The sequence below is a fragment of the Rhinolophus sinicus genome, chromosome 17, assembly GCF_057876585.1.
Source record: "Rhinolophus sinicus isolate RSI-liver-muscle chromosome 17, RSI-T2T, whole genome shotgun sequence".
In the NCBI taxonomy this organism is placed as follows: Eukaryota; Metazoa; Chordata; class Mammalia; order Chiroptera; family Rhinolophidae; genus Rhinolophus; species Rhinolophus sinicus.
Window position 1 is genome coordinate 179695034 of NC_142517.1, and position 25596 is coordinate 179720629.

At 37.9% G+C, this 25596-nt stretch overlaps 1 protein-coding gene across 1 annotated transcript in view; it reads left to right on the forward strand.

Moving 5' to 3' along the window:
• The first annotated feature begins 11787 nt into the window (after positions 1-11787).
• CCDC150 (coiled-coil domain containing 150) overlaps positions 11788-25596 on the forward strand; it is a 74724-nt gene continuing 60915 nt past the window's right edge. The window contains exons 1-5 of the mRNA XM_088793954.1: positions 11788-11957; positions 18475-18638; positions 19963-20183; positions 20299-20480; positions 22492-22560. Of these exons, the coding sequence (XP_088650080.1) occupies positions 11907-11957; positions 18475-18638; positions 19963-20183; positions 20299-20480; positions 22492-22560 (687 nt within the window). The 5' untranslated portion in view covers positions 11788-11906. The remainder of the gene's footprint in view (positions 11958-18474; positions 18639-19962; positions 20184-20298; positions 20481-22491; positions 22561-25596) is intronic.

The window sequence follows — 25596 nt, forward strand, 5'->3', positions numbered from 1 at the left end:
GTTATGCAACAGAAATATTATGAATGTTTTAAAAATCCAAAATGTATACTATAGTTGCCATATTTTTCTTGTTGATGAATAAATATGTCAGGTAAACTCATCATTTTCACTTGGCTCAAAATTCCAACCAAAACATGATTGTTTGGGGAGAAGACTGTGGGTGATGCTATTACCTTTGGCCAAAAAAGAGACATATTTCCGAGAAGCTATATGTCATTATTGAAACTCATGCCAAGAACTTTATGTTGTGATTTAGTTCCCAGTCACACAGCAGTCACAGGTGATTCAGCAATTAACCTAAGAAGACTTAAAGTGAAACAGAAGAACAGAAAATACATTGTGAAATTAAAAGCAAGGATGAGGTCCTAGAAAAATAACATAAAATGTATAAAAAGTTTAATTATGGTGTGCCCTTTTAAGTGCTATTCTTGCCCCTTGTCCTAGAACCAATGTTATACCACATATAGCTTGTCATTTTATACTGGTTTTCTCTGTATGCCAAGCCACCTACATACCTCCTGTAGAGATCCATGTTCCATCCTTCTCTGCACTGTTTTGTGTCCTGGGAGACAGACCTATATGGACTAGACATAGGTTTCCTTGCCCCCTGGCATTGGAGAAGACTGGAGGGTAGGAGGAGATTGGGGTTGGAGGGTTTTCTCCCCAACTCCCTCCTTGACTTGGTGATGCAATTACAGCAGCCCCACTTTCAGGCAGTCCCCCTTCCACTACTCCAGGCCTCACCGAATCTCAGGACACCAGTGCCTTCCCTTTGTGCCTATGGATAGTAGCAGATTCTGACTGTTGCTAGTTCCTCGGTGCCTCTACATTCCTTGTTAGTTTTCTTACCTCTGCCCACGTCTCTATAAATAGACTTTCGTGACATTCTGTACAACTTTCCATCTTAGCATGCCTTCTATTTTCTTCTGGGCTCCTCACTGGCATTCTTTTCCAGGATATTTACACTTTGAAAAATGATAGGTTTAGACAGTTAGACGTGTATTCAAAGTAGAAAATCTTTATACTTTAAATCAATAGAGTCAGGTCACTAGAGCTCAGATCAATTGCCATCAGGTAATTTCAAACCAAGATTCATTGACAGTTTATATTTCACTGTTGAAGTTTCAAAAGATTTCAATTTTATCAATTCACCTGGAGATGACAGAATCCTAGGGTGTCCATTCATGCCAAATAAACTCATAGGATACTGAGTTATATTTCCAGATTTCCATTTATTTACTTTTAGAAGGAAATTTCTGGCACCAGAACTGTAAGGCCATCAGCACAGACTTCTTCTTTCTGATGGATAATTATTTAGAGTTTCAAATTACAAATCAGACGTTTGCATCATTGTGAGCACAGAGTTAGAGCTAGAGGATTGGATATTTTTAAGGGCTTTTCCCATGAATTTATTTAGGCAAAATTAATTGTTCTTATAACTTTAAGTGTATGCCTACAAGAATAACAAAAACCAACAGTATTTACATGGAATACTATAACGTAATGGAAATGAACAAGTTACAACTAAATAATATGAGTGAATCTCACAAGTTCAATGTTGAGTGAAAGACAGATACAAAAGAGCATATAGTGTATTATTCCATCATATAAATACAAAACAAGGAAAGTTAATCAATGACATTTAGAAGTCAGTATACTGGTTACCTTGAGGTGCAGTGAGGTTATGACTGGAAGAGCACCACAAGGGGGGATTCTGAGAAGCTGATGTTCTCTTTATTAATCTGGGTACTAGTTACACGTGTCGATCAGTTTATGAAAATTTATAAAGCTATATTTTCATAATAAGGGTGCACTCTTTTGCATTCATATTATACTTCAATAAAAAGTTTTTTAAAAATTATGAATACGACTTCTAGAACCATAGGTTGCCCTCTTTTGGACAATACTGTAGATCCACTGAATAGCTACCACCAACTTTGCTTCTCCAATGGGGTACTCATTGCCAGTACTAAAGCTTCTATTGTAACATATCTCAAATAATAATGTCCAAGCTCACAACTATTTTACATTAGCATCTCATACTGTTTGGATGTCTTCCAGATGAAACATAATGATAATGCTCTGATCTCATTCACACAAAAAATTTTAGAACTAATTTATTAGACTGGACTATTTCTGGAGAGTTCCACAGATGTTCTTTAATATAATTTTATCTCATTTTTATGTGCCTTCTTTATACATGATTTGTAATCAGCAGTGTTGAGTCAAAGCCTCTATGGGTAGAGTCTCCCACTTTCTTGTCATATATATTTTGAGAATGTGTCCTGGGTTAATCAGATGCATTTCCTTATTTAAAAATCACTCTCCTGTTTGAACAGATATTGGTACACCAGTGTTCATAGCAGCATCATTCACAATAGCTAATGATGGAAACAACCCAAATATCTGTTCATGGATGAGTGGATAAACAAAATCTGGTATATACATGCCATAGAATATTATTCAGCCTTAAAAACGAATGACATTTTGACATATGCTACAAGATGGATAAAACTTGAAGATGTTATGCAAAGTCAGACAGAAAAGGACAAATCTTGTATATTCCACTTATATGAGGTACTTAGAGTAGTCAAATTCATACAAATGGAAAGTAGAATGGTGGTTGCCAGGACTGGGGAAAGAAGGAATGGTGAGTTAGTGTTTCATGGGCACAGAGTTTCAGTTTGGGAAGATGAAAAAGTTCTGGAAATGAAGGGTGATGCTGATTTCACATTGAGAATGCACTTAATGCCACTAAACTGCACACTCAGAAATGGTTAATAGGCTAAGTTTTATATTACCTATATTTTACCACACAAAAAAGACACTTACCTGGGGTCTTACTTAGCTTAATAGGCTAAGGGTTCACACTATTAGAGGAAAATCATAAAACCAAACCCAAGATCCACCTCATGGCACCAGCTGCCCTCTATGCGAAGGCCGGAGTTTCCTGTAAACTTACATGTAGACAGAGATTTGAACCATGGCCAGTTTGGTTTTAGCTTATTTTGTTTGGATGTTGACTAGTGGGAACAAGCATTATGTACTCAGCGTATGGCCTGCGTATGGTTTCTCCGGCTTGTTGATTAAGAGCAGCCTCTTATCTCATTGAACTGCTTAGGAAGCTACACCCTACCTGACAACAGTCGCCAAACCAGAGGGACCTTGTCTAAACAGTGCTCAGAAACTAATGAGCATTACAGAAATTCTGTGATAAAGCCTTTCATTATCCTGTGCCTTGATTCTTCTAAAGAGTCATTTTTCTCTGAGTACTACATACATATACTCGTAATTATTTCTAATAACAATAGTAGTTTATTATTTTAGGCATTAGACTGGTTTAGTTGGTTTATAACAAGATTTATCTCACCCACCTAACTGTCAAAAAAAAAAACAAAAAAAAAAAAACAGGAAAATATTCCTGGTCTTCATATGAAGTCCCGTTTGGAGAAGAACTCTGATTTATTACAACTTCAATGAGGATATTCAATACACAAAATTTTCCAAAATGTTTAGCATGTATCTACATTAGAAAATTACACTGTGATTAAAATTGCCAAATATCCCTTTTTAAACCATTGTATGCATGACAATCAGACTTCCAGTAGTAGATTTTCTAACACAATTATAAACTCTCTAATCCACTTTTTGAAATCCAGTTGCAAATGCATCCTTTACTTTTGTTAACTAAAGTTGTGGTATGTATAGCTGCTTTTATTCTCCCACCTCCACAACTATCAAAACAAAATACCTTTTTATGAAATAAAGAACTGATGAAATGACAATGTGGGGACTTTTCAGCCAACTGTGGTTCCAAATTAAAGTGCATCAATGAAGGCCGTTCTCTTTTTAGATGAAGCATTCTTTTACGATTAGAAGAGCGTAAAGGTAATCATCCTGCAAACTGGCTGTACCAAAGCAGCAGTGGATTTGGAGAACACACAGCACTTCACACATTTACTATCTCCCACACCAGCAGAAACTAATAAAGCCTATTTCCTTTGTAAGAGATCATAAACTTTATCTGGAGTGGTGTATTAGTTTCCTATTTCTGCTATAACAACTTACCACAAATTTAATGGCTTAAAAAAAATACTAACGTATTATCTTGCAATTCTGGAGGTCAAAAGCTGAAATCGGTTTTACTGGACTAAAAGTCAAAGTATTGTCAGGCCAGCCTTCTGGAGGCTGTAGGGGAGAGTTTATTTCCTTATCTTTTCCAGCTTCTAGAGGTCATCTGTATTCCCTGGCTTGGGACTCCTTCCTCCATGCTCAAAATTCCAGCCTCTTCTTCCATCATCCTATCTCCTTCTTCTGCCTTGAACCTTCTTGGCTCCCTCTTATAAGAATCTTTGAAATACATTAAGCCCACCTTGATAATTCAGTCTAATCTCCCTGTCTCAAAACCCTTAATGTAATGATATCAGCAAAGTCCCTTTTGTTGTGTAAGGTAACGTATTCACAGATTTGGAGGATTAAGGCTGTCATCAATCAGTCTATCAAAGATAGCTATATCTCCAGCTAAAATATTACATTTTTTACAAGCTTCTCTTCCAGATACAGTTATAAGATTGAAGTTTGGCAAATGAGAGGTACTCAGTGGAACTTCTGGGAAGAACAGTGAAATGAAGTTGATTTAACTGTTCTTTTTTGTTCTTACTTTCTTTCTCCCTTCTGCCTCAAACATAGACATGATGGCTGGCATTCAGCAGCTACATTGGACTCTTAGGTTAACACTGAAAATGTAATCCATGACCAGGATAGTGAAGCAAAAAAGGGAGAATAAGCTTGGCCTTACAGAGTCATACACCAGCCTGAAAGGCCAAACTCCAGACTTATTTTACATAAAGAATAAACTCTTGGGTACATAAGTCATGTTTGTGTCTATGTTACTATCATCCAAACACAATTCTTGCCTAACTGATATTGATAACCTGTCTAATTGAGTGAATCCATCTTGTCAGTTGCTCAGAGGATATTTGTTAAGAATCACACTACACTACGTGTGTCTGTTAACTGGGCTTTCAAACTAAATTTAGCTCCCAAAAAAGAAAAGAACAGGAAAAAAGAAAAAAAAGAAGGAAGGCAGGAAGGAGGGAAGGAAGGAAGGAAGGAAGGAAGGAAGGAAGGAAGGAAGGAAGGAAGGAAGGAAGGAAGGAAGGAAAGAGAGAAAGATGTCAGTCCCCATTACTGAAACCTTCAGTTAGGGCTAGCACCAGGCACCAGCCTGACTTCAGGTCTAACTAGAACACTAGGACCCAAGTTGCCTTGGTCTCCTCGGGACTTCATCATCAGGCTAGTTCCTCTCGTGGTAGCAAGATGGCTGCAGCAATCCCATCTCTCTCATATCCTTATTGCCTTAAGCCCATAGGAACAGTGAAAGTCTCTCTTCTCTCTAAGCACCTGCAAGGTCTCCTTAGGTCTCATTAATTCTAAGAGATTATATGCATATTTCTGAGCCATTCAGTGGGGGTTAGGGATTAGAATAGATTGATTTCTTTGGTTAATGCCTACACCAATCAAGACTTACCCCTACAGATGAGAGTGGAGTCCATCCCACAGAAACAACATGGCTGAGAACCAGGGAACGTGTAGTGACATGCCAACTACGTAACAGACAATGAGACTTCAGAGGAGGTCCAGAAAACTTCTTCAGGAAGTTCAGCTTCTGGTTTGGGGAGGAAGAGTCCATGAACAATAATGTAAACAGAATGAAAGACTGTGAGCATGGCCATGGACTAGGAGTTAAAGGTGTTTACTTTAAATCCTCATTTCCTGAGCTAGAGACAGTTTTGTTAATTATTCTATTGCTCAAATTCTCTTCCTAGGTTCCTGAAGAACTTCCAATCCTGAAGGTAAATACTGTTAACAGCTTCTGTATCCAACCAAGTTCTTTACTATGCATATACAATAAATACATGTATTCAAAAGTTTTTCTTTTAAATAAAAGTAGGATCATATACATATCTTACAATTTGTTCTTTTCATTCAGTGATATATTGTGTACATTTTCCATCTGAGAACATTCAAATATACACATTCTTTTTGATGGCTGCTTAGTGTGAATGTATTATTATTCCTTAACCACTTTCTTATTGATTGTGGTAGATTAAATTGTGGATTCAGTTGTTCACTCTCTTACAGTACATCCAACACCCATGGCTTTGTGGTGGTCTTGGTGTAATTTCCTGTGTTTTGACTTTGGCTTAGCCATGTTACTCGCTTTGGCCGTTGGGATGTTATTAGATGTGACATAAGCAGAGACTTGAAACGTGCTTGAGCAACTGGGCTTCTCTTCTTGTTCTTCTATCATTCCCAAGAAGAGCATTCCCCAGGGATTCACTGCCCCCTTTCCCCGGGTCCCCAAAAGGGACACTTGGAATAGAGTTCCCAGCCAACTTGTAGACATCATGAGTATGAAAATTAATGCTTCCTTTTATGACACTGAATTTTAGAGTGGTTTTGTCAGGCAGTATTACTATGGCAATAGCAGACTTATATAGAATGGCCACTTAGGTGTACTCCAATTTTTTATTATTATAACAATTTTACAATTAACATCCACCCTTTACACATATCTCTCAACTTTCAGCCAGATAAATTCCTAGAAACATAATTTCCAGGTCAAATCTCAGTATTTTTGAAGCTAGATAATGTCGATGGTGATAAATATCAATATTCGTTGAGGATTTTCTAGACTCTAAGTCTTTCCTATGTGTCAAAACTGTAAAGGGGCTGAGATTTTTCCTTATTTGCAAGCTAACAAGTTATCCTGCCACAGGTACATAGACGTTGACAGACATGAAACTCCTGATCAAAGACAGAGGACTTTGTTACTCATGACACAGTATCAGCGTAAGTACATATCAGCATGTGTGAATTAGTTCCCCTAGCACCCGAGTACCAGAGGGGCTTCACGAATTGGCAGATGGATAATTGCACATGCAGTGGACTGTGTTACAGGAGGGAATCCTGGAGATGAGGGAACCCAAATCTGTTATAATGGATGGTAACCAAGCGTGCCCTTTATTCCAGGGGCAGACAATATATATTCCAACGCTGTTCCCTGTACAAATATTCTTGAAAAGATAGTCCAGAACAAAGGGCAGTCAGTGTTTTTCCTCACAAGTCATAGAGAAATGCGAAAGAACTATGGACTATTGTCTCCTAGTAGTATTAACGTACTACTCTCTACTTTACAAATATAAAAATTAAAATACAGAGAGTAGTAACTTTCCCAAGATCATACAGTAAAGAGTTAGGCATATTGGTTATATTTCTAGGACAAAGATAGATTTCTGTTTAAGAAAAATCTTTAATACTGCAATTGTAGAACAAGGAATATATGAACCCAGTTTTTTTCATTATAATATGAAACAGCAGTCTTTTTACTTTATTAAGCTGTTCAGTTTATATAAATAAAGAAATTGTATCTTAGTAGCACTATAGCTAGACAGAATGTTTTCTATGAATAGTTATCTTAAGAAGCCAGGATGCTTTCCAGGAAGGAAGTATATAAAGGTAGAAAATAAAACTAGTCAAGCTGTCAAGATTTTAAGAGACAATATGTACTTCAGAGCTAATGTAGAAGCTTGATTTTATCATCAATATGATTGAATTTACTACCTTTGTGGGTCTTCTATACTGACTGTTACGGGGAAACAATGAAGAAAGCAATGTGAATATGGATTTTTCTATTTGTTGAGAGCCAGAGGAAAATAAATTCTACTTTGTAATATAATCTTATTAAATAATGTTTTATGAAGAGTTAGCCTTTTAACGTCTAATTATTGTTTCTCCAAGATATCCAAGTGATTGCAATTTGAATGTTTTAAATATTAGTGGAATATATGTATATTTATATTCTGTAGAGGGTTACCACAATTGTAACAAGGTACCATCTGTGTCCAAATATAATTAAGCAAGATCTATAAAGAAATCACAGAACCATAGCAACAAAGGGAAAGGTCCTGAGAAATAAATTGGTTGTTTAGAACTCAATGACTGGGTGAAATGTTATTTTAATTTCCAGTGTTTTCACCTGCCTGAAATTTCCTATGTTTGGAGGAGACATATTCCTGTTGTAATGTTGACCTTTAGCTTATCTCAGAGCCTTGTGTTTTAAAGGGCTGGGTTAATCCTTGAATACTATAACTAGAAGCATTATTATTTTCAGGAATACATATCGAAATACGTCACTTACATTTAACTTAGCAAATCAGTTCTTTAAGATATGTATGTACGTGCATGTTTTTAAGAGATAAACATAATTTTCCCCAAATCAACAGAACGAGGGATAATGTTATAACCCTTTTTCATTCCATAAATAAAAAATTTATGCTACTCACCTGATTTATTGACTTCTTAGAAGTCAGTCTCAAAAGCAACTGAACCAAGATGCTGACTGGAGTTATGACAACATTTCTTCAAGACACTGAATTCTAAACAACCACTTTATAAATCTGATTTTTCATCAGTTTTCCCATCATTGTATAGGTTCTCTTGGCCAAAAATCATGTGGAAGAGATTCCAGCTGTGCTGTGAGCATACCTATAGAACAATGTATGAGAATGGAAATCCCCACAGTGACCATAGAGATGGGGCACAGGTTTTGAGGAAAAGAAATAGAGCTGGCAAGAGTCTCAATAATGTCTCCTACCAGACCTCAATGATGTCCTTCTCATTCCTCCTGATTTTCTCCAACAAGTTGCAGTTTGCTTTCTTCATACACAAGAGGCTTCAAATGAACTGGAAAACAGGCAAAGAAAGATATAAATAATAAAAAGCAATATAACCAAGTCTGTGATGATAATATATAGGGGGTGCCAAAAAAATGTACACACATTCTAAGGAAGGAAAAACTATTAAAATTGTAATACTCAATATATACCGATAACAAAAGATAAATACAAGTCATGTATATACATTTTTGTTTTTGGCACCCCTGGTATGTTACCATACCTGCAGGTAGGAATACAGAGCAAACCAATCATTCAATTCTGATACATATGTTGTAGACTTTCAGAATTGGATGTATAATGATTACCCCATTTTCTCCAATGAAACTCACGTAATCTTCAATGCTAAATGATTGATTGATTCCTTCACTTATTCGACAGCACGCATTATGTCTTACTATACACCAGGAATTATGCCAGATATTTAAAGAGAAACATTTATTTTATTTTTGAATAGGTTATGCATCAAGTGATTTAAAATGAAAATAAAACTAAAAGGTACACACTGTAAAGTTTTATTCCCACAGAGGTTCCCATCTACCACTTTTCCTAACTATAGATAGGGTGACCATACATCCTTCTTCCTCGAACATTTCCAGTTTGTGTTTTTTGTCTTGATTTAATTATTAGTAGTGCCCCTTTTTAGTCTCAAAAATGTTGGTCTAAATAATAAACATAAGAGAAAAAATCAATAATTTGGAAACAGAAAAACAACAGAGAAAATCAATTAAACCGAAAGCTAGCTCTTTGGGGAAAAAAAATCAATAAAACTGATAAACCTCTAGCCAGACTGACCAAGAAAAAAAGAGAGAAGACAAAAATTACGAATATTACGAACTAAAGAGAGACTATTAGAGCAGATCCTTACAAAGATTAAAAAGATTATAAAGAAAGACTACAAACAAGTCTATGATTACAAATTGACAACTTAGATAAAATGGACTAATCATTAGAGGCACGAATTACTTAAACTCACTCAAACAACAACAAAAAACAATAGAAGTGTTCAAAAGTTATTCATTAATTCACTCACTTAACAAGGACTCCCCAAGTCTCTACTGTGTGCCAGACATTGTGTTTGGTGTTGAAAATAAAAAAGGTCAAAATAAAAAGAAAACACCTGTCCTCAAATAGCTTATAGACTAATTAAGGGGAGATAACACATTAACGATTATAACACAGTGCGATAAGAACAGAATAGCTTCACAGAAGAGGTTAAATTTCTGTTGAGTTCACCAGACTGACAAGAGGAAGGGCATGCCTGGCAGAGGGCATGGAGCCTGCAAGCACAAAGACATGCCAGGAGGCTTGAATTCAAGGTTCCCTTGGGGGACCAGGTGCAGGTGTGGCTGGCAAATTAGGCTGGAGCTGTTAGCAGTTTGGGCTTCATCCTATTCAATGGAAAAATACTAGTTCAAAGAGGGAACTATTAAATGCTTTTTAAGCAAGGGACTGAGAATCAAATTTACTTTTTTAAAGATCATTTTAGTAGCTATATGAAGGACACATTGGGAAAGGTGATTGGAAAACCAGTTAGAAGGCTATATGGTATTGTAGTGAGAGAGAATGTGGTCCTCATGGAATCCCTAGGATTTCCATGACTGAAAAGACCTTACTTTTTGAATGGGGTCAACAAGTATGCAAGATATTTTTCCGCTGAAAATCAAGAAGGTAATCAGGAAAAAAATCAGGCACTTAAAATAATAAAAACAGGCTTTTAACATAATGAATTCTCAGGTATCCAGACTGGTTCTCTAACAGATTAATTAGTTTATTGAAGACTTCAGATTTTTTTTCTCTAACTCTGTAATTGCCTGACAAGTTCTTAAATGGTTTGCCAGATAGTAGACAGAGAAAAAGAAATGAAAACACTAAATTTAATCAGTTTGTCTCCCTGATTGCTGCTTAATATGCAGATTCAAGAACGTGAAAACCCTCATTGAAGGGTTCGGATTATCTGTGGAGTGCATACACCTCTCTCATGTCTATAGATAAGTCAGAGGTCAACGCAACAGAAAATGTACATACATTTTCTCTAAGAGAATAATTGGATCTTTGCATTAACGCTCTAAAATACCCTCCCACTTTTCATATTGAAAAGCTTGATTTGGTCCCTTCATCTGAATAATGTATGCAGTGCTCATTTCTTTTTCGCCGGATGGGCTTACAGTTTGATGACTATGTCTTAAAGCTGTGGTTTGATAAACATTCTCTCCAATGCAGGTTGAGGCTCAGCTATAGGGAGAATAAGAATAACTAGATCGATTCAGTCAGCCACTTGCTAAGCTAGGACTCATCTCGGATCTGACTACATGTATTTGAGGGCTCAAGTTATTCTCAGCTGCGCCCCCACGGAGGCGTGGAATGTATTTATTGTCCCGGCGATAGTAAAAGATGCTCTGTGCTACCTTAAGCCGCATTGTCTTTTCACTGTAGAAGGCTTCTTGTAAGTGTAAATTCTCACTTTTACAGCAAAACAACTAAGAAACTATTGCAGTTTTATTTTCAGTGCGGTTTCTCGTTTCTTAGCTACAGTCTGATTTAGAAATACCTATTCAGTTGCCGTAGACAAGGCAAGAAATTAATCACGCTGAAGAAACACACAAGAGAGCAGATTCCGTGTGTTTTACTCTCCGTCTGGCCATCATGGGCGAGGATGAAGAGGGGCTTGGTTTTAACGTTAACCAGAACAATGTTTGAACTCTGTTATCGTACCATTTTTGTATGCTCATTAACCAAATCTGTTCTTTTCCATTCAGAAGTTATTTAATACTTTAAGCCTCCTAAAACTAAAAACATTTCCTAATCTTGGACTCTTGCCTGCTTCAAGGTATGTGTTTGCCAAATTACCCCAACGCCGCACGTTCACAGGGACGAGATGAGTAAACGGCGAGAGTGGACAGAACGGACCTCCGGGAAGTGAGTGGGAGGAAACTACACTTCCCGGCGTGCCCCGCTGGCGAGCACAATGGAGTCCTGTCGTCACCCGGCTCACAGGGCTGCGCGTTCCGCGCGCGCCGCCGGATTCCCGTCTGGACCCCGCCCCGGGCGGAGGGCCCTGCTGGCCCGGGAAAACTGCAGTTCCCGGCATGCCCTGTCACGGGCGCGCCTTCCTACCGGAGTTAACGCGCCGGGGAGCGGGTTGGTTTAAAGCGCTGTTTTAGTTCCATGGAAACCGGCCCTCCTGCTGCGGGACGGAGCCACAGGTTGGACTGTGGGGTGAGACTGCCGGGCCCTAGGCGGGAGAGCGGAGAACCGAGGTGCGCGGCCCGCGGGCGAGAGTCGGATAAGGTCACCATCACCTCTCTCTGCCGTTCTCTCCGCTCCCTAGCGGACCTTAGTCTCGACCTCTGACCCTCAGGACCCTGATTTATAGCGCTTTTGCGCTGGAAGCCGGTGAAACCGTTTAGGAGCGAAGTGTTTGCAGTGGCCTGGCGCTAGCTGAAGGAGGGAAGATAGCCTCTAGGGAGGGACTCCAGATAAGCCCAGTACCAGCTGCTCTTTATGTATGTTAGGTTGGAGGTTATAGGTTTTTTTTTTATTTTTGCCACCTATTATTCTCCCAGGCCTGTTTATTAGACTGCGGGTGTCAGGAACTTACATTCGGTCATTGCTGTTTCCCCAGTACCTGGCACTTCTGCTAGAACAGAATAGACATAGCTTAAGTTTTTGTTGAATTATCCCTATGTGTTTACCACCCACAATGTTCCATGCACTGCGCGAGGCTCTGAAGACAGGACAGGATTAAGAATCTGACCCTGCTTTGAAGAAGCTCACATTAGTCTGGTTTGAACACCCACACACTCCCCATGCCCCTGATTTATTAATCTCGGAGCACCCAGAACTAGGTCCTTGAACCCTTTCTGTTTGTTATCCAGCCTCATGCATATATCGACAACTTCCGAATTTGTATCTCTAGTCCACACTTCGCCCTCGGACTCCAGATCTACAAGTTCAGTCTTGTTGGGCATCTTTCCTGTCTTAATATTTCCAAAACAACTCTCGATCTTCCTTCTAAAACTTCTTCCTAATAGGCTTCCATTGTCTTAATTAAAGGCAACGCTGTCCTTCTAATTGCTTCCATTCTCTCATATCTCATATCTAATCCATCAGTAAAACCTATCTTTAAACTATGTCTGGATTCTGACCACTTCTTACTGTTCCATTGCTCTCATCCTGGTGCCAGCCAGAGGCATCTCCTGCCTGGATTATTACAGCAGCTTCCCAAGTGTTCTTCCTACTTCTGCTGTTGTCCTTCCGCTATTAAGGGGATGGCCAGAGTGATCCAATTAAAAGTTAAGTTCGATACATTCAGCACTCCTCAGCTCTAAACCTTCCAGTGGCTCTTAGAATCAGAGTTAAAACCAAACTTTTACAATAGCCTTTAAGACTCTCCTACGTGATCTGGTCCCATTATTACCCTCCGACCTCACCTCCATCTGTTCTCTCCTGAGCTTGTTCTCTCCAGCCAAACTGACCTTACTGTTTGTGAACCCATCAGGCATTCTGACCTAGGGTCTTTGTACTCACTGTTAACTATTTCTGGACCTCTCTCTCCCCCAGATAGCCACATGGCTCACTCCTGCACCTCCTTCTCAGGTCTTTGCTTAAATACCATCTTAGTGAGGTTTTCTTTGACAACTCTGTTTAAAACAGAAGCCTGAACCACAGTCTCTATCCCATCTTCTTTCCTACTTTATTTTTGCCCATTACACTTATCACCAATGAACAAACTATGTATTTTATGTAATATCTATATTCCTTAATTGGAATATAAGCTCCATAATGACAAGGAATTTTGTTTTGTTCACTGCTGTATTCCCCAGTGCCTGTAACAGTGTCTGGCTCCTGGTAGGCATTCAGGAAATGTTTGTTGGATGTATGAGTGAATGAAGACAATGTTACTGACCAAGTTATTTTCCAATGGTTGTGATAAACAGCACTGACTTCCTGGCCAGTTATTTTGGAACCAACAGCATGTAGCTGTAGCTGTTGCCAGGCACAGAAATGGAGCCTGTGTCCACAGAAGCAAGTATTCCCTTTGTAAAGTCACCTGGCTTTTACTGGTATGCTCCGTAGGACATTGGTCTTATTCATTCCATGCTTTCCAAGCGTTCATTCCAAGCATTCCATGCTTGAGGTAGCTCACTTAGGAGCTCCTTGAAAATACTCTTCCTAAACATAGAGACAGGATTGTTAGTGGGATAATGACATATTTATGAAAGTAGCTGTGAATGAACTTTTTTTACAATAAAAGTTTATATTTTAGTATTTTCATTGTTACTGTCAAGTATCAGGATTTAGGTTCAAAACCATTCAGTGATATTTGCGCCTTTTCAAAAATACCAAAGCACAGCTATGTTCAAGCTATGCTCTCTTTGCTGGAATATTAGTAGTTAAGTGTAGATTCTTGTAAGACTGTACTTCTTAGACTACGAGCTATAGAATTATGGCTTCTGAGGATCTGCCAAGTGGACAGGGGAGTCTGTTTGTGTGGGGCGGTGAGGGCCGCTGTGGGCCTGCCAAATGAGGGAGGAAAGGCAGGGGTATGAGTAACGCAACGAAAATGAAATCTCTCCTGACTGTAAACCCCAACTCAACATGCTCACTAGATTCCAAGTCTACTTCCCTCTTCCTTTACCAGACTCCCAGGGACTCAGGGACTCTTGATCTCATCTCCCCTTCCTTAGGGTGAATTTTCTATAAACCTCACGGTTAGTGGCTGAGGGCCAAGTGTGTTCTCTGTTTTTGAGAGTATATTTTGCTGTCTGGAACCCTGAGAAGTGCCAGTGTAGATCAAGTTCTGGTGTGAGCGATGATGCCAATCAAATTATTACCCAAACATATATAGACCTTCTCTTTTTTTAGGAAAATAAAGCATTTAATTTGAGTTGTTTTCCATTTGGTTGCTGAATGTGCACACCCCCTGTAAAGTAAATATAGGCAGTTTATACATTATCATAAGTACCTTTGGGAAATATCAGCAAAACTTTGACATTTGAAACTATGACATTTCAACATGCTTGAAAAAATTTTAGGTGGCAATCTGCATCCCATTCAAAATATGTGGGAAACTTGTATCCCATTTCCTGTATTTTTTTTTTTACAAAAATGGACTTTTGCCATTTTGTATTAGTATTCTGTGCTTGGCTTCTGGTATAAATTAAGGCAGACCTTGATATTGTAACTGGATACCTGGACCTAACAAGTAGCCACGGAAATTGTCCTCTCCCACCTCTGGCACTGCTTGTCATTTCCTTTATCTCCTCTTCCTACTTGTTTCCCCACAGACTATTGCCTGGGACTATTGTGAATCAGTTAAGAATGCTTTTGTTGCAAGCAACAGAAGAAAAAGACTAAAACAAAAAAACAAAAGTTTATTTTTCTTAAATAAGCAGTTACTAGTTTTGCAAAAAAAATAAAAAATGTCAGGTTAATCTGAGATTCTCTGGCCTTTTCTTTGTGTTTCTCAGAAGCTGGCAATCACTGGCTCTTTTTATGAGTGAGGCACTGTATGGCTGACTGAAAAAGAGCTCTCAGAGCTTTGAGCATCATAAGGGGAAAGGAAAGGACAGGTGCCATCATTTCTGTCCTTTTTATCAGAAAAACAAAAGTCTGCTCAGAAGCTCCTTGCAAACTTCTGCCTAAAGTTTCATTGGCCAGAATGTGTCACATGGGTCTGCCAGCTGCAAGGGAGGCTGTGGACAGCCTCTTTTCAGCTTCTTTTAGAGAGAAGATAAAGGAGCCAACTATATCTGCCACAAACCCCATTAAACATTCTTTCCATACTATTTTTCCCACTCAAGGCCTGGTTTATTTCTAGGTCAGCAGTACCAGACAGCAGGTGACAGAAGATGGAATGGAAGGGAAACACGTGTGGTACTTCTCCATTGTTACCCCTCTATTTTCTCCCCACCCCACACTAATGGTGGCTCCCCACCATAGCTCTGGTGTCATGGTAGCAGAACTAGCCCTAAGGTCTGTCTTAGAGGCTTTTCCTTCTGTTACCTGAGGAACACTGTTCTGGCCGATGTGGCAACATGAGCAGGAGTCTCCAAATCTGGCTTTTTTCAGAAACGTAGATGACTCCTACTTCAAATCTTTGTGTAGCCAAAGACTCGCTGTCTACATCTGCCTTTGTCTTTCCTTTCAGGAACAATTGGAAACATGGAAGGGAATTAATAAAAGAGAGCGTCTTTACCCCATGTCCTTAAGCTAATTCTTAATAGAAAATCTGTTAAAGAATTTAAAAAGATTGTGTGTCAGAAATGCATTCTGTTTTATAGAGGAGCACAAAAGAGAGAAATCCTGGTCAGAAGCACTAGAAGAGTTAAGAGAAAATTTGTACCCTTTGACCTATGTTACCCCATTTCCCCTCCCCCCAGACCCTGTCAAGCACAACTCTATTCTCTGTTTCTATGAACTTGGATTTGTTTGTTTAGATTCTACATATACGTGATACAATACAGTACTTTTCTTTGTCTGGCTTATTTCACTTAGCATAATGCCCTTCAGTTTCATCCATGTTGTCGCAAATGACAGGATTTCCTTTTTTGTGGCTGAATAATATTCCTCTGTGTGTGTGTGTGTGTGTGTGTGTGTGTGTGCGCGCATGTATGTACCATATCTTTATCCATTCATCCTTAGAAGGACATTTCGGTTGTTCCCGTATCTTGGCTATTATGAATAATGCTGCCGTGAACATGGGTGTGCAGATATCTACCTCTTAGAGATACTGATTTCAGTTCCTTTGGATATATACCCAGACATGGAATTGCTGGATCAGATGGTAATTCAATTTTAAATGTTCGGAGGAACCACCATACTGTTTTTCCATGGTGGCTGCACCAATTTATATTTCCACTAACAGTGTATCCTTATACACTGCTTGCTCCCTTTCTCCATGTCTTCACCAACATTTATTTCTTGCCTTTTTGATAATAGCTATTCTAACAGGGTGAGGTGATTATCATTGTGTCTTTTTTTTTATCATTGTGGTTTTGATTTGCATTCCCTGATCATTAGTGGTGTTGAACACCTTTTCATGTACATGTTGGTGATTTGTATGTCTTCTTTGGAAAAATGTCTATTCAGGTCCTTTGCCCATTTTTAAATCACATTGTTTGTTTTTTTGTTGAGTTGTATGAATGCTTTATATATTTTTGGATATCAACCCCTTATCAGATATGTCATTTGTGAATATTTTCTCCCATTCTGTAGGTTGCCTTTTCAAATAAGTTCTGAAGGTCTAACGTACAGCATGGTGATTATAGTTAATAACATGGTATTGTATACTTGAAAGTTGCTGAGAGTAGATCTTAAGTGTTCTTACCACACACAAAAAAGAGTTACCTGTGTTACCTTTATGAGGTATTGGATGTGTTAATTACTTTGATCTTGGTGACCATTCTACAATGTACACATATGTATATCAAATCATCATATTGTACACTTTATACAGTTATATTTGTCAGGTATTCCTCAATAAAGTTTTTTAAAAAGTAAAGAGAGAAATAGGAAGGTCATTCTCTGAGACCTGTGGGGGAAGATGGAAGGTGGTCGGAGAGCTGTTTCAGAATGAAGAAATGTCCCCACTGGTTGTAGCAGTATATTAGCAAGAAGCTCAGCCTTCTCATAGCCCCTCACCATGTTTCTGGCCCCCTTAAATCCTGCACCAGTTTTAACACTTAATTCCTGCTGTGGGTCCCGAGGACCACCTTCAGTGACTTGGTTCTGAGATAGTGACCACTTCTACCGCCTGGGAGGTAAGGGGAAGGGAGATATATGATTACACAGCTAGTAGGGAAGATAGGTGTGTTACTCATTTCCCAAGTGGGACCTTTGTGCGCACATTCCCATAGGAACACTATTGCTAGTGGTGGTTAATGTTACCAGTCTGATTAGAATAGAAATGCCTGTACAGGATGGAGTTGCAGGAAAATATCCTTAAAGTTTCCACCAAAGACCTTGTCATTGAACTTTGGGCACATGATTCATTTAAATGTTGGGACTGCTTATAAGCTAGTTCTGCTTCTGTCACGAATACTGGAAGAGTAGTCTCACTACTCCCATTTACTCGTATGTGGTTTTGGGGGAGGAGTCTGGAAATTTGATGTCAATAGCTACAAAAGAGTCTTTGCTATGAAGTTTGCAAATTATTTTTTTTTAAATCACTACTTCAGTGTAGTTGGTAAATCTATTTTATGACAACTGCTCAGAGGTCCAAGTACAGAATTTTTTTTCCAGAAACATTGGATTGAGAATATGTTACAATGAAAATGGCTGATAATGACAAATGCAATAATTCCCTCAGCTGAGTAATAAGTCCTAATGTGTGTCTGATAGTAACAGATTGGGTAGAGTGGATTATGATGCAATAGGAAACTGCTGAACAATCTCAGTGTCTTATAACAACGTAAGTTTATTGCACACTCGCACTGGATGTCATGTATGGGTCATGGCTCTGTCTGGTTCATATCATCTCTACTTTGGGATCTTGGAAAATGGATCAGGCCCTATCTGGGATGTTGCTCATCTCGTGGAAAGAGGAGAAAGAGATGGTGAATGACAAATTGGCTCTTAAAAGCCTCCACCCACATTTAATTGGCCAGAGCAGGACACAAGGCATTCCTGCGCTCAACAGGATAGGGATGTATAATTCTCCCACAGGAAGGGGCAGTGACTATTTTGAGCAATAATAGAACCTACTACACTAATATTGTGACTTTAATCTCAGGTGCAAATGGAAACTGCAATGTCCAGACCGGTTGTCTCTCCAACCCATGTCAGCGCTACAGCTTCTGAAACATTCACAGTACTTCAGCAACGGATGAGAATAGTTGAGGAACAGACCAGTTCTCTGAGGGATGACCTAATAATGTTGGACTTTGGTGAAAAAAGGTAATAAGTGAAAAATGAACCAGATCTCTGTAGGTTGAAGAACTTTGCTTCAGTGGTTATTAATAAGGAGTCACGGTGTGGATGGTTTGGCAGATGAAATAGGTATTTACAAAAGAATTGAGAAATAACATTTTCCATTTGAACATTAATTAGAAAATACCTGCAAGATAAAGAGTTGTCATCCTGTGATACAGCTACAACCTAGACTATTACCCTAAATAGATATTTGAATTGTATTAATTAGGTGCACAAACTTTGATGTTCTATTTACCTTCAGCACTTGATTAAAAACAAACATGTAATTTTTTATATGATTAGAAATAGTTTTGGTTATTTTTTAAATCAAAAATAGACTTTGATATTAAGGTGAACATCTAAACTTGACTCATGCTATTAATATGGTCTTCATTTTCTTGTCCAGATTCATTGTAAATTAAAAGGGAGGTGTTAAGTCTTAAAAAAAAAATTCATAATTTAGAATGAGGTACTCAAAAAAACAATTTTTTTTTCCCCCTTCTGCTGCTAAAGATATTATTGCATATTCAAAGTTGGATTATCAATGGCCTAGGAAATCTGGGTGCATAAGCAGCCGATATCAAATTTATTGTTGTGATTTTCTTTTACATATAGGCAAATTACATCTAGGCATACCTCATTTTATTGCACTTCATAGATATTGCATTCTTTACAAATTGAGGGTAAGACCCTCCACCAGCAAAAAAATTACAGTTCACTTTACTGCAATACTCGCATTACTGCAGTAGTCTGGAACTAAACTTGCTGTATCTCTGAGGTAGGCCTCTATTTCCTGAGTGTCTCTCACAAAGACCTAAAATTAGCATAGTTGATATTATAGCATCCATAGAATAAAGAACTCTTCAGCAGTTAAAGATTAAATTTGTACAAATGTTGAATATGTTGGAACAAAATAGGAATGTTTATTATGGCCTGGTTTAAAAAATTTTTAAAGCATACGACTATATTGCCTCCATGCTAACTTTAATTCTTAGTTCACCATTATAGAATTAGCATTTAACATGTTTCATGCATCGCTTGTTTTTACATACAAAAAAATGCTTATGAAAAATTCAGATTAAAATGAACAGCGATTAAAAACTCAGTGGTCTTTACTTATCCCACATTGGTCTCATCCTCTTTACCTAATAGTGCTCTCTACATTTAAGTTTGGAGGGGCTACCAGTTGCTTGTTAACTTAGGAACCTAATTTTTGTTCTTAGTGGAAATGTTACACTGACTCAGTGGTTGGGATTACCATAGTACCCACTGCATGGCATAATATTGTTATATTGGGATCTTTGTCCAGAGGCCAGTTTGAAACTCCAAAATGTTTAGAAGGACCTGTGAACCAGAACCTCATTAGTCCTATCCAGAATGAAGTAACTTGCTCAGGAAAAACAGACATTTTATGGAAGAACTGTGAGTTTCTGGTAAATCGAATGTGCCATCTGGAAAATCTCATCCAGTCCTTGAAGATGAACATCTTTCGTCTGCAAACTGAAAAGGATTTGAATCCACAGAAAACAGGTACAGACAGAAACGAGTCTTCGGAAATTTGGTACTGTATGAAAGCTTGATGAGTTTATGATTCTTTTCCTTTCCTAACCTTTCAACTATTCAATAACTCTCCTGTGCTGTCTAGTAGCTTTTCTGAAGGATCGACTGAATACAATAGAGGAGGAGCACTCCAAGGACCTGAAGTTGCTGCATCTCGAAGTGATGAATTTGCGCCAGCAACTGAGAGACGTCAAAGAGGAGGAAGACAAGGCACAAGACGAAGTGCAGAAGTTGACTGCCACTCTGGAGTTCGCCTCCGAGACAAAGGTTTGAGTCAAAAGTTCTGAAATACAAATTCACTGTTATGTGTTAGCTGGAGGAGGCAATAGACCCATGAAAATGATTTTTAAAAATACCGTGTTTCCCCCAAAATAAGACCTAACCGGAAAATAAGCCCTAGCATGATTTTTCAGGACGACATCCCCTGAGCATAAGCCCTAATGCATCTTTTGGAGCAAACATTAATATAAGACCCGGTCTTATTTTGGGGGAAACACGGTAGATGATGTTGATGTGAGGATTCTTGACATTTGAAATGCATGTGCACTGATAACAGAAACCATTGTGTGGTGTCAGTGATTATTTATAGAGCCCTTACCCTGTACATGCAACTCTCAGGGTCCAGAGATATGAAGTAGTTTGTGCTCTTCGAGAGATTATATGCTAGCTGGGAGAACAAGGCATAGCATGAAAAACTTAATAGAGAAAAAAATAAGAGCATAAAAAATATTAAAGAATAGTACAGGGCAGTAAGTGAATATTGAAGAATAAGTATTTTGTGTTCGGTTGGGTTTAAGAGAATGTATGCCCTATCTAGAATAGATGAGGGTAGGCTTCAAGTAAGATAGGACGTGAGCTGGACCTTTAGAAGACAAAGTACAGAGGTGATGACATTTCAAGGAGCACACACAGAGGCAGCAAAGAATAAAGACTAGGAAAAGCACTTAACAATTTTGTTTTCCTGCCATGGGCCAGACAGTATAATAGATGTTCAACATGTTATTTTGTTTAATCTTTGCAAAACCTGATGATATAGGATATTACTGTCCCCGTTTTAATGATAAGAATACTGGGACCAAAAGAGAAGTCATTTCTCCAGGATCACAGTCCCCTGTCTTCTTCTTGTAATCCAGGGTTGAACCTAGATCTTTCCACTGGGTGCAGTTGGGGGAAATGCATAAACCAGCCTGACAGGAGTGAGGATTTGTTTGTGAGAAATACACTAGAAATTAGCTAGGGATCACATTATAGAGGATCTCAAAATCAAGAATAATCAGTACTTGGGCTTGATTCTATGTGGGGTGATTAAGGTTTTTGGTAAGGCAGTGACATAATGAAAACACAAAAACTAATCTGGCAGTAGTGCAGAGTATTAATTATAGGAGAGGAGGTTGGAGGCAGGGGAAAGAATTAGGAATCCATTGCATTATTTGAGGCATGCACCTTATTAGGTCTGACTTAGGGTTGTAGAATTTTAAAAAGAAAGAGGGGTATTCTGTGAAGAAACAGATGCTAGAATATGATACTGGATTGGGGCTGAAGGTAAGAAAGAAGGCAAAGATGATTCTGAGGTTTTACATCTGTGGTGCCACTAATAATAATATAAAAGAGAATAAATAGTGAAAGCTGTTTTTCATCCTCAACTCCTAACTGTGGATAACCTTTGATGCTAGAAAAAATATAGTACTTTAAAAAATTAGGAATATACCCTGTCAAAAAATTTCTATCAATTACTAATGTCTCCTCTGATTATTGAATTTTACATAGGAAGTGAATGTGACTAATCCTTTTTCATGATCTAAAAGGAAAAATGATAGAAGTCATGATTCAAAGTATTACAGTGTTCCCCCCAAAATACCATAAGACCTAGCCAGACAATCAGCTCTAATACAGCTTTTGGAGCAAAAATTAATATAAGACCCGGTCTTACTTTACTATAATATAAGACTAGGTCTTATAATTAATATAATATAATATAATATAATATAATATAATATAATATAATATAATATAATATAAACATAATACCAGGTCTTATATTAATTTTTGCTCCAAAAGATGCATTAGAGCTGAGTGTCCGGCTAGGTCTTATTTTCGGGGAAATATGGTAAAGTAGCTCCTTTTAAAATACCTCATTGTTATAGTGTCTTCAGAGTCACAATAAGAAGTATTTATAACTATATTCAGAATAGCATTTATAGGTTGCCAGCTAAAAAGTCTCGACAGTTTCTCCCTATCATTTCAGATTATTTAGAACCTTTTCTCCTTCTACTTTTAGAAGAATTCAGCTATTGTTGAAGAGGTACTGAAGACCACAAAACGCAAAATGAACCTTAAAATTCAGGAGGTAAGATAAAAAGATGCTGGAGTGTGGAGGGGGTGTTGAAATTACGGAGAAGTCAAGAAAGAATGAACAGGAAGCTTTGAAGCAGAAAATATATGACTGTGTAGTAGGAGGACTTTAAAAATATGCCACGTGAAATTCAAATGGAAGTCCCTGCCCTTATTGGCATAAGACTTCCTTTTGCCTCAATACGGCCATGAAATCAAAAAATTAAAAAAAAAAAAAATGCTATATGAGCCAGGAAGGAAATAGTTACCATAAAATTCATATGGTTGCCCATATTCTAGAGTTAGGTGAACACCTTCATACAAAGACCTTTTAAACTAAAGTTGTGTTGAAAGTAAAAAGCTTTTAATAAGCTTGCTCATCTAATTTTACCTTGAAAAACCTTCATTTCAGCCTAAGTTTTAGTAGATAACAGATTGGGAATTGTGAAGTAGGTGGCTGCTAAAAGCTGCTGGACTAAAAATTTGCAGCTGAAAATATATATCCTGACAGTGGCCCCAAACCCTCAATATTCCCTGACAGAATAATAACAAAATTTTTTTTCAAATTATGAATTTTAGTGTTTAAGGTGATAAGTATAGCTCTCTGGAAAATTCTCTTATGTACTTTGCCAATAATTTCTAATAAAAGCATGATTGTTCATAGTTAGAATGTATTGAGTTTAGCACATTTAAATTTTTTTAGGTAATGTAATAGACTTTTTTTGGAGAAGTTTTAAATTTATAGAAAAACTACACAGAAAACAGAATTGCCATAAACCCACTCTCCCCATGCCCATAGTTTTCCCTGTTGTTAACATACTGCATTAGTGTGGTACCTTTGTTACATCCTATGAACCAGTATTGATTGATATATTGTAATTAACTGAAGTCCACAATTTATAATAAGATTCATTTTTTTGTTCATTAACAGTATCATACAGAATAGTTTCACTGCCCTAAAAATGTTCTGTGCTCCATAGATACATCCCACCCTGCTGGCAACCACTGATCTTTTCACTATCTCTACAATTTTGTTATGGTTGGAACCATTCATATGTAGGTTTTTATGTGGACATGTTGTCAACTCATTTGGCTAAATACCTAGGAGCACAATTGCTACATCATATGGGAAGCTTATGTTTAGCTTTGTAAGAAACTGACAACCTGTCTTATAAAATGGCTGTATTGTTTTGCATTCACACCAGCAATGCATGAGAGTTCCTGTTGCTCCACAGCCTCATCAGCATTTGTTGTCAGTGTTTTGAAAAGTTGCCATTCTAACTGGTATGTAGTGGTATCTTGTTTTAATTTTAAATTCCCTAATGACATATGATATTGAACATCTTTTTATATGCCAGTTTGCCACCTGTGCCACCTGAACATCTTATGTGGTGAAGTGTCTTAGGTCTTTTGCTCATTTTGTAACTGGGTTTGTTTTCTTATGCTGAGTTTTAAGAGTTCTTTGCATATTTTGGATACCAGTTCTTTATCAAATATGTATTTTGCAGATATTTTTCTCCTGTCTGTAGCTTATCTTTGCATTCTTATAACAGTGACTTTTGCAGAGCAGAACCTTTTAATTTTAATGAAGTCTAGCTTACCAATTTTTTTTTTCAGGGATTGTACTATTGGTGTTATATCAGAGAAGTCATCACCAAACCCAAGGTCACCATTTGTTTAAAAGGCTATCATTAATTGCCTTTTTTTTTAATTGGGAAAGTTTTAATTCTAAATGCTGTGATAAAATCTTGAATTTTCATTGAACTCTCCCAAAGACCCACAGAAGGACTGTCCTAGTCAAGAGACATTTTGAGAGTATTAGAGCAGGAAGGATGTATGAATTTGCCAGGGCTGCAATAACAAAGTACGACAGACTGATGGCTTAAACAACAAAAACTTATTTTTCATGTTTCTGGAGGTTTGAAGTTCAAGATTAAGATGTCCGTAGGTTTGGTTTCTCCTGAGGCCTCTTTATTTGGCTTGCAGATGGCTGCCTTTTCACTGTGCTCTTACATGATCTTTTCTTACTGGTACACATCCCTGGTGTCTCTGTATGTGTCCCAATTTCTTCCTCTTATAAGGCTCCCAGTCAGATTGGATTGGAGCCCAGCCTCATTATAATTTAGTCATCTCTTTAACAGCCCTGTCTTCAAATGCAGTCGCATTTTGAGATGCTGGGGGTTAGGATTTCAACATATGAATTTGGGGGGAATACAATTTAGTACATAATATAGCACTACACAAAGGTAGAATAAATATGGCATATATTTTCCTAAGAGATACATATGTATGTAAATAAAATATGTTATACATTACGCCATCTTACAATTAAATTCACGAACTTGCCACGAACTTGCGCTTACATTAGCAGCACTGTACAAACAGCTCAGTAAGGTTTCATAACCTTGGTATATCAGTGTCTCATAGCTGTGTTCATGTTGACATGTGACGGTGTCTTGCTGCATCATTGTTGTTGCATGTTTTTGTGTGCCATCACAAGAATGTCTGAGCTTGAATTAGAGAAAAAACAGACATTACATTTCTTGTTAAACTTGGCAAGAGTGGGAGTGAAATCAGGTACGTGTTATTCCAAGTTTATGGGGATAATGCCATGAAGAAAACAGCAGTGTCTAAATGGATTAAACATTTTTCTGAGGGGAGAGAACGCATCGCTGATGAAGTGGTGCCCTGTGACCCAGGCAAACTGTTCACAAAGGAGAAGCCTGCCTTCCAGGGAATCTCCCCATTATGTGAGAAGCTGGAACAGTGCAGAGAAAATATAACACTACAATGTGAGGGAGAATAAAAAGCTGCAGTCGGAGAGAAAATAAAACATTTTACCAACACCTACTGGAAAACAAAAGAAAGACCTCTTTCTATCAATGTGTTGCAGAACCCACTCCTATAGATGCCTAGAAAGAGAAATAATAATTCATTAATTGCCATGAATAACCAAGGTAACAAGACAGCTCAGAAAGAAAATGAAAAGTCTTAAAATGAACTTAAAGGCATGATAATATGTGATTTAAGTGACAGAGAAATCAAGATTGCA